The sequence below is a fragment of the Orbicella faveolata genome, unplaced genomic scaffold (assembly GCF_042242905.1).
Source record: "Orbicella faveolata isolate gen_17 unplaced genomic scaffold, um_ofav_v1 contig_36, whole genome shotgun sequence".
NCBI classification, from domain to species: domain Eukaryota; kingdom Metazoa; phylum Cnidaria; class Anthozoa; order Scleractinia; family Merulinidae; genus Orbicella; species Orbicella faveolata.
Genome location: NW_028301565.1, coordinates 15855001 through 15865000, shown reverse-complemented (window position 1 = coordinate 15865000; position 10000 = coordinate 15855001). Strand labels below are relative to the sequence as shown.

The 10000-nt window shown below is 40.6% G+C and overlaps 1 protein-coding gene across 2 annotated transcripts in view; it reads right to left on the bottom strand.

Annotated features, from left to right (window-relative positions):
- LOC110055972 (unhealthy ribosome biogenesis protein 2 homolog) overlaps positions 1-10000 on the bottom strand; it is a 33911-nt gene that overhangs the window by 8988 nt on the left and 14923 nt on the right. Inside the window, exons 13-26 of one of the 2 annotated variants that reach the window (XM_089274459.1) lie at positions 9462-9810; positions 8593-8817; positions 7958-8110; positions 7282-7451; positions 6763-6891; positions 6084-6253; positions 5418-5632; positions 4136-4240; positions 3573-3746; positions 2925-3059; positions 2403-2531; positions 1260-1504; positions 1022-1157; positions 94-456 (exon numbers count right to left, since the gene is read on the bottom strand). In XM_089274459.1, the coding sequence (XP_089130585.1) occupies positions 94-456; positions 1022-1157; positions 1260-1504; positions 2403-2531; positions 2925-3059; positions 3573-3746; positions 4136-4240; positions 5418-5632; positions 6084-6253; positions 6763-6891; positions 7282-7451; positions 7958-8110; positions 8593-8817; positions 9462-9810 (2698 nt within the window). The remainder of the gene's footprint in view (positions 1-93; positions 457-1021; positions 1158-1259; positions 1505-2402; positions 2532-2924; positions 3060-3572; positions 3747-4135; positions 4241-5417; positions 5633-6083; positions 6254-6762; positions 6892-7281; positions 7452-7957; positions 8111-8592; positions 8818-9461; positions 9811-10000) is intronic. The other variant, XM_089274460.1, reaches the window with a different exon arrangement.

Sequence of the window (10000 nt, the reverse complement as noted above, 5' to 3'; positions counted from 1 at the left end):
ACAAGAAAAAAAGTATAAAGTTAATCCGTAAGTGAACAATGCACTTAATTCATAAAGGTAGTTCTTACTCACAACATACAGTAGGCAACTTACAATTTCGTCGCCAAGTCCATCGAGTAGCTCAGGAAGCAGAGCAGGTTCACATCCTTCAAGTAATGACACTACAAGACAGTAACCCTGTTCGACAGCGTCATCACTCCATGAAGCCTTTCCTTGCTCCACTAATAACACCTCTGTCATTCTGCTTTGATAGTCGTCATTTTCCTTTTCAACATAAGACTCAGTATTCTTCGTAATATCGGTAAAACTGTTATTGTTAAGTTCGAGTAATCTCAAGAAGTGAAGTGTGGAGGCGAGAAGTCGAATGTGAAAATCATCTGGTAAATGTAGCTCCAGATTTGAGCGTGACAAACACACCACTTTGAGAAATCGGAGACTGGAATGTAAACTTGCAACCTGAGAAAAGAAGAAAACAAGTAATCAGTAATTGTTTAAGAACTCTACTTCAAGTACTTTTTGATAAATATTCATTATCAATCGGATATTAGAATCTGACGAGCCAATTTGATGGCTGAGTAAAGCGTTAGCTCAAGGTTTACTGCAAAGAATCGAGTTCTCATATTGCTTCAGTAGGTTCATTTTGATGGTTCAATGGAGGGCGCTTATTGGAGAAGGAGCGCCTATTAGGAACGGATCCCTCATTTCCTTTTGAACACATAGAGCTGAATGTGTTACAATACTACTTAAATAAAACACAACAGATACTTTTGACTCAAGAACTGTAACAGATAGGGGCTCTGATAGTCATAACGCTCAACATTACTTTCAACTGAGAAAACAGACTTCAAAATTCATTCGTTTTTTCAAAGTCAATGACTTCCGTGTCACTTTCGATATTGGGGCGCTCATTAAAACCACGACACTCAATGGGGAGTGCTTATTAGAAAGGGGGCGCTTATCGAAAAGAGGGCGCTAAATCGTATCATTATGGTAATGTGAACGGCAGGAAGCATAAATGTACCTCACTGTCGTTAAATGCAATTTCTAAACGCGGTAGGTCCCGCTTGAACACGTGATGAATGGCAGCTGTCAGTATGACGTCAAAGACATCCTGCAACTTGCATTCCTTGTAAACCTCCTTTACGCGCTTTAGTTTCCTAAACAGTCATCATATAAAACCATAACTAGTTATAAATAAAGTGACTAAGTCGACACTGCGGAGTAACAAAAAATATCAACAAAGTAATTTAGCCGAATACCTGGACTGTTCGGAAATTGCGTAAATGTGAAGTACAGATGTGAAGCAATCGATCAAAACGGGAGATTGACAAAGAACTTCGTGTAACGTGTTTTTGTCGACATCTTGATCTTTCTTTCCTTTCTGTTTTCTCTGTGATGTTCTGATAATTGCTCTCACTAACTCGAGCAGAGCAGGGCCAAGTTTTATTGCGACATCACAGGACATCCTTATCATTTTGCTAGAGGAGGTCTTGTTAGAGACAACCTGAAGAAGGACGTACCGGTAAACATTAATACCATAAATCCTCGAATTAGCGCCCGGGGCGCTTATTTCAAATTTATGAGAAGACAGGGGGCGCTTATTCGAGGGGGCGCTTCATTGAGGGGGGGCTTATTAAATTTTTTCCAAATCGTAGCCTGACATGATCATTTTTCAATACATCATATCCGCATAAACAGCAACATAAGCTGTTTATCGACATAAAAAGCTGTTCCTAAAGCTTACTTTTTTTCCAAACTTAACATGTTCACAAACTGAAACAATGTACAAATCTAATACTACACGACGAAAACTATACATCCTTTGTTGTCTCATTACTCGTCCACGAAATGGGGGGAGGGGAAGGGAACGCTTATTCGAGGGGGGGGGGGGGCGCTTATTTTGAAATTTGGCTGATAGGAGGGGCGCTTAATCAAGGGGGCGGGGGAAAATGCATCAAATGTATTCCATCCACATCACGCCGGAGAAAGTTGAAAACGCAACAATCAAAGGTTATTTTAGATTTGTGTTTGGAAAAAGCTCGGGTAATGAAATAAAATGATTATCATCACGTCATCGTTTTCGAAAAGCTTCGTTCTCAAAATGTTTGCCGTCCCACACTAAAACGCAACGCCGACGTTTTCAAATTCCTGCGGTTTGAAGAGCGTTCTCGAAAAGCTCGTTTTCGTGACGGATTAGTGTGGACGGTAGGCCTAACCGTAGAGATAAGGCTGCGTTTTCAAATTTCTCCGGCGCAGTGTAGACGGGGCCTGAAAGTTCCATTTTGAAGGACCTGCAGAATTTTTACGTATATAAAAAATAACAATGTAATCCTCGGATAAAATGCACACTGTAGAATTGCCTTATCAGTATTTTCTACACTGTAGACGCATTATACACTTACTTCTTCACACAGTGCTAGGATTCCTGCTGTTACACCTGAAACTACATGATTCGAACTCATAATCTTCTTCAAAGAATTATTTGAACACTGTTGTACTTCTAAAGAAAACGTCTGCAAGTCATCTTTCAGCTAGAGACAAAGGCGAAAATATAGCAAGCGTCAAATATACAACTATGATCTTGAGCGTCAAATATACAACTATGATCATTTTAGAAATAAAATGTTTACTTTGCTTCAAAGTACTAAAAAAATATCCCCTCACCTAACCCCCTTTTGGGGTGAAACCCTGCCTGAGAGGGGGTGGGGAGAAGTAGGCTATCCTCCAAGGCCCTGGTAGATTGCTTCCTTAAGTGTTTGCCTCCCTGGTGGGGTGTGTCGCGCGCGGAAGTTGTATATATTTCCCATTTCTGGCTGTCAATAAATATTGGCTGATTTCTTGGGAGCTAGTTTTACTGACTGAGTCGGACTAGATTTCATTAATCATAACACCTACTCTGTGGTTTTATATATTATATTCGACACCTTTTGTATTGTGCTCTGGCCAACATAAGCGGTTAGTGATGGCGGAGCTTTAAGCAGGTACTTGAATGTTGAGAAGAGAAGTCCTCTGGTTTCTTTGAGCATAACATCTATTTCATTCACAGACGCTTGATCCTGCTGAGATAAACAAGCTACAATATAAACTTCCGGTTTAACAGAAAGTCGTCTGAATACAATTTCGAGCTTGTATCAGTTTTGCATGTACAAATCGGTGCGCTCTGTCGCTGTTGACTGATTGGAAACACATTTGAATTAATAAATAAAAAGGCTCTACCGTGCTTTGTTTTGTTTTAAAGCACACAGGGAACTGACGCAAGCCGATAGGCGAGAGTTCCTCTAAATTTCTCGAGTGCGCTCGTCACTTCCTTGTGTGCTTTATAACAGAACAAAGCAGTATCAAGCTTTTTTTGTATTTACTTTATAATACAGCTTTACAGCTGTAGAGAAACTGGTGTCAAACAAGTTTTACACCTTGGTTGTGCATAATCCTTCCATCAACAATTACTTTACAAGTTCTTAGCGTCTGACTTCCTTCATTAAGAACACACACCACTTGCTAATTTTGTTTGACAGCTTTGCTGAGAAATTTCCCTCTCCTGGAACGGTCGTAAAGTCAATTTAAAACCTCACCATGTGGTGCTGTCGCCAGAGCTTGGTAGCCGAGCCGATGAGCCAGTTATGAAGAGCTTCAAAATCAAACACGTGATGTGATATAAACCTTCGTCTGGTGACGCAGCCATCAAACATAACTGCTAGAAGATGACGACTCAGCGCCAGCGGCTTTAACAAGTCAGCGGAACAATCCTAAGACAGATGTTGTTACACATAAGTTGAATTATAAAGACGGTAGTAAACGTTTAAAGCTAAGTCCTGTTCAAAGGCAGAGCTAATCGTACCAAACAATACGGCAGAAGTCTTTGCTGAAGAGGTAATTCAAAATGGACCTTTTTCTTAGGATTATGTTCTGGGATGCTGAAAAAGCTCTTCACGACTTGTTCTTCTAGTTCCACAATCAAAACAGCTAGAGATTTGTCCGAACATACAGTAAGGATTTAATCTACTAAAAAGCTTGTATTTATAATCGGTTAGGAGCCACATCATTCTTTATAACACATGTAATTACAAGACCACGCTCATAAAATGAGCGCTGAGTGAATTCGCGCTTGGTGCAATTACAGATATTCAATAATCACCTGGAAAATGTTAGAATTTAGCAATACGTCACAGGAGAACAGGCCCATCAGGCAGCGAATGTGATTGTCATCTGACAGCCAATCAAGAGGTAGATGACCCAGAACCTGAGAGAAAAAGTGTACACGCCATTATGTATTAAGGATCATTATTTAAAGGAGTTTCATTAGGGCCAGGTACCAAGAAAATTGACCGGCTGTGAGGTTGGTTTTGCCTGCCTGGTTTGACCATCTTAAGGTCAGTTTTTGTGAGAAAGAAGAAGAGAGAAAGAAGTTTTGCCTGTCCGTGAAAACCAATTGCCTTCTTGCTAAAAACGTTAATGAAACCCCTGTATATACCATGGATCGACGGCGCTATTAATAACAAGTGCAGTGATTGGCAGACATTTCATAGGGCTACCGCTAGATGAAATTAAGCAAAGTTAAAATCAAGCCAATGCTGGCCAGCGGCCTATCTGATATGTGGGGTGGGTTGGGGGAAGGGGGTAATGTAAGGACTTCTAGGAGCAATGCCATGAGCTTTGCTTGTAGTAAATTGCTCTCCTGCTTGTTTGGTTTTCCTGCCCTCTCTCCCTCCCACTTAGGCACAGTAAGTGTATCTTCCACACACTGTCTTTTCACAGTGCTGTGTTGACTGTTGCCTGGAGGTGGACTGTGTCTGGGCTGCCATGGTAACCTCGCTGCAGAGGAGATTGCTGCTCTCCTCCTCTGCTACCTTGAAGGCATCTACCCTCCAATATTTCAATAGACCAATTTTGATATATTAAAATTCAGCCTAAAACAATAGACGTCAGCACGAGGCCCCGGGGAATAAACCCCACAAACTCTGCAGTTATTCCCCGGTGCCTCGTGCCGAGGTCTATTGTTTTAGGCTGAATTTTAATATATCGAAATTGGTCTATTGGCTTAGGGTTAAGTCAAAGTAATCACTCTAGCCAATCACAAAGGACACAGACAATCCAGTGAACCAATGAAAACTCCAAGTAAATTCATGTAGCTGACGTGAAGCGCGGGTGAACGTGTGCAAGTGGGTCACGATTGGTTTTGGTTTTAATTAATTCTGAGTGAATAAAAAAGTAGCCCAAGTTTTTTGTGCCTGTAGTGTTGCCTACTAATGCAAAACCAATTACTTTTCGACACTCAAGTGAACACCACCCTTTGAATACGGGTTCCTTTTTTGGGAAGTATACTAGCTCTGAAAACGTTGTGGATTAATGTGGCATCCATTCTCTACAGATGGAAGGTAAAGACATACTGTAAAGAACTACATTGTAAAGGCGCTAACCTTCAACAGTCGATGGCATTCCGCAGTCGAAGCAATTAAGTTCATGACAGGAGCATCGGCGAACAAAAGACTTTTTGAGATATCAGCAAGTTCACAACCAAGCGTACGAAATTTTTGTACTCCAAAGCACTGTTCACCAGATGTCCGAGTTCCTTCTTGCACTTCTTCTTTATCCCGGTTTTCGTCGTCATTATCGTCATCAGAACTTTCCAGAGCTACGTGATTGAAAACACTTTTAAATCACCAGCTAAGTCATTTAAGACAATAGTGAATAAAGTAACAATGTATCATTTCAAGAGAACCAAAATACGACATAAGAAAGTCTACCTCGAAATCTTGTTACAACATGACATTAATATGCCACGTTCGAGATGTCAATATTCTAAAATGGCTCCGAGGCTTTCAGGACAAAGTTGCATTTTTTTAAAGTTTCCTTTGTCCCTCAGTTCCCAAAAGAGACTTAGATACAAAGAAAACACCACCAAACATAGAAGTTTGTCCTGAAAGCCTCGGAGCCACGTTAGAATATTGATATATCGAACGTGGTCTTTTAAGGAACTGCTTTCGATAATTTCGTTGGCGTCAATAGTCTCATTTTACAACTTGATAAAGTCAACTGCATATAACAGTAAGGAGATTCCTTAACAACAAGTCAGCTGTATTTACCGTCGTGTTTATCATCTACATCTTCGTCATCACCATCGTCATCGTCTGTATCATCATCCATGGTACTACCATAATCAGGCGTTTCTTCCAAACTTCCAGTGCTTGAGAAATCCGGCGTTGAAATATCAGTGAGAGCTTTCATCAAACTGCCTCCTAAGTCATCTACACTGCTAGAAAAACGAGAAACAAATCCAATGTTTTTGCTGTTTATCATGACTTTCCAATAACTGACACTATCTTCACTACTATCATTCCTGGCGTTTTCAAGCTCGTTTGGCTAAAAAAAAATACGGCTCAAGAGCAGCCATAACCCAGATAGGTGGTTAAAAGGCTTGTCGGAAGCCATTTGGACAAAATCTCTTGGACGGAAGGACGTCACGAAAACGCGGCCTGGCTGCTGAGTATTGTTCAAAATGACGGTAACGATGTCGAGTTTTTGGGCTTCTTTGGAGACGAATTTCATAGGGAAAACCCGCACTTTCGAGACTGAAACTTAGTTGAGTGGCTAAAACTTAGTGCCAGGTTTTTCTTAGCATTGACAAAAAATATACGTTGTTTGGAGTGACCTTGTCCTTTAAAAAGGCACTAAAAAGTTCCAGCTTAAGACACTGGAACAACAAAAGAAAATTACGGGTACATGTATTAAAGTGACTGTGTACCAAATGCTATTTTAACTAACCACTTAGATTCGATGGCTCTCTGGAGGTGTCCCCACAGAGCACACACCATGCTGGACTGCATAGCAAACATTTCATGAAAGCCGGTACTTTGAATCATCACCATGGAGATATCAATCATAGTGATACACCTAAAACATAAACAATATCCAATGATTGCACGCTTTGAGCATAAACATGGCGTATTCTTAAGTGGGCGACAGCTGACACCTTTCAGTGTGCTCGTTACTGCACGTGTAGTGTTCTGATTGGTTAAAACCAACGGGAGAGTCTTCGGCACTTCGGTGGTTTTTTTGACGTTTTACCTCAAAAAGAGAGGGGAGGGGAGAGGATGGGGAGTGGATACGACATGAAACCAGGTTCTAAGGTATGAACGTGCGATCTTTCGCTCTCAGGTGGAAAAACTGTCGACGAACTATTTTAGTCTCCTCTCTCATCGCTTTGATAATGAAATAACATTGTAAAAGGAAATTACAAGTTGATCACTCCCCAAAGAGCTCATCACATTTAGACTAACATACCCTGGTTGTGCGTTTCCATCCATTTGTGTTTCCTGAGTGACAGTCTTGATGAGGAGACGAGCCACTTGTAGCTGCTGGTCAGCAGAACATAGAGGAAGCAGAACAACAGCATGCTTGCTAATCAAATCCCAGAGTGCAACTGGAGCATTCCCTGGACTGATTGACCACTCCTATTAGTAGTGGGGTAAAAAAAGCATTACGAATTAAACTGCCGGAAAGGACGTTGGACATAATAATTACACTGGCACTGGGCGTCCATCGCCTTTTTGGTTCATCAAGTGGAAACCAATCTCAAGAATGAATTACAGGTTAGTTGTTTGAGATTTGATTGCATGCCGTGACCGAGATAATTGTTTTATTCTCTTTTCTGGGTCTTTTATAACAACATTATTCAATAATCATTAGTTTTTGGAAATGGTTAACCTTTCTGTAACTGCGCCTCAGTTAAACGAAGCCGGCCGGCCGTTAAAAAAATCTGTTTTTCCCTTCTATAGTTGTCATATTGTAAGACATTTATATAACATCTGGAAAACTTTAGGTGCGATTGTTGTTCTGTCTTTATGCCGCTAATAGGTGCCAAGCTTTACTTTGGTTACAGTTTACACTAGTTCAAGGCTTACAACCTCAAAAGTCAAACGCTGCGAGACATTTACTAAATTGAAAAAAAGAAACGTACTTGTCTATCCCAAGATGCACTGCTGATAGGCACATGATTGACACTGCGGCATACACTAGACACCAGTCTCTTTAGCATGCTCCCTTCAGAAACGTTGTCTAACTCTTTTCTCTTGAGTACAATAGATCTGATGTTCTGAACACATAGAGCACTCTACCAAAACGAAAAGTATTGTTCAGAACTTCTTATAGTAAGAAATTTTCATTCGTCTATTCCAGCCAAGCAAACGGCATCAAGTTCAGTTGGGTCTCTCCACAATGTAGCCACATCGTTATCCGTCAGTGGGCGGTTTGCTTGGTTTATAGACAAAAATTCACATTATTTTCCTCCCAGTCCGTCTTATGGACGCTTATATGATTTTGATATACACCTTAAAACTTTGTTTAAAAAAGAAACGTACTGCGGCGTTACACTTGTATTAAAGTATTGTACAACCTGGTACGTTCCCTATTGTTTGAAGTATACGTTTTGACACAGTGGAATATTGAATAAGAATTGCAGGCAAATTGTCCCTCTAAACTTCATTGACATGGAAAATAAAAAGTAATAGGAAATAGCAGTCGCACGCTAGCAATAGGGTGCATCGCCATAGTCAGCTATAATGCGGTAAATTAACGAAATTATTTCTCACATACCTTGAGGTAGCAAAGCCTTCCTCTGTCTTTACTAAGAACAGAGATCAACTTCTCGTTTGCCTTTGCAGGAACAAAGTCGCTTATCTCCTCAATCCACATAATTGATGGTAATATCTTGGTTGTTTCGCTGTCGTCTTCGACAATATTAAACTTCTTCAGAAACAATTCTAACTCTCCTAAGGCGTGTTGCAATATCAAGATAGAGAAGCAGGCTGATTCTTGTTCCTTCAAAAGATATCAAACAATTCGTTATTGAACATTTTTCAAAACAGTCAGTGAACTACGTTGTGCTGTTTCTAGCAAAGTGGTTGAACTGTTGTGGGCTTATAACCCCATCTCGTAAAACACAGCTGATACGGAACTTAACGAGTGTTTTCTCGGGAGTGACACATCTAGAAAATGAGTTAGACACTCTGCATCTGGATTGGGACAAAGAAAGGGCCGCGTTAGGTTTCAAAGACTGACGGAACTCTGTCGTTTAGCGAAGGACCGAGAAAGTAACGAAAGAGATTACAAGCTGATGATGATGATGTACAGTTTATGAAGAGCAATGTGACACTGTTTTGAGATGTGAATAACAGGTGAGTTTAAACAGCATAAGTAGTTTTCCCCGCCACCAGAAATTGGACAAGCGCATGTATGTGGAGATGTCGTAAGCCTCTTTCCCTGGCTGGCGTTTTCTCCCTTTTGGCTTCTACTTTGGCTGCCACCGTCATTTTGCACTAGGACGCTAAGAAAACCTTGAAATATTCAAGTTGCTGAATTTGAATTATTAAATTCGCTGCCCTTGGAAAAGTAAAAATTACATTTATGACACAATCCATTTATCCAGACAGATTAGTACAAGTGTTTATGCTCTGGATACTTACTGTTTCGTGCGCTACTTTTAGCGATGTCTCGAACAAAGGATCAACAACATCTGTGACTGTCCGAAGCAGTAACGTTCCTATAGACGACATGGAGGATCTTCTCTTAGCATGTTCTCCAATTCCTCCAAAGCTTATATTAAGAAGAAACGCACTGAAGACAGGGGAAACATATTCCAGACTTCTCAGCAAGGCCTCTAGCTGAGACGAACATTTTTTCTTTTTCTTAACTAAAGCTGCTTCTGTTAAAGACGATATCTTTGTTATGTAGTTTTTCACGATTTCGCCACAGAAGATGTTCCAAATGCTGGTGATTTGACCAAAGGGAAGTCCCTGGATGGCTTTACTGAATCTGCAACACAAAAACAATTTAACCACTCCCCTTGTAAGAAATGTTAAAGATGGACTACCATAAAACAGATACGGACTACCATCTACAAACGATAGTAGATCATGAATACGGACGCTCATATCTGGTCAACTTCCTGTTTATAACATGAATGCATCTCAAGTCATGTGCACGGCAGCCCTCTGAGAATCAA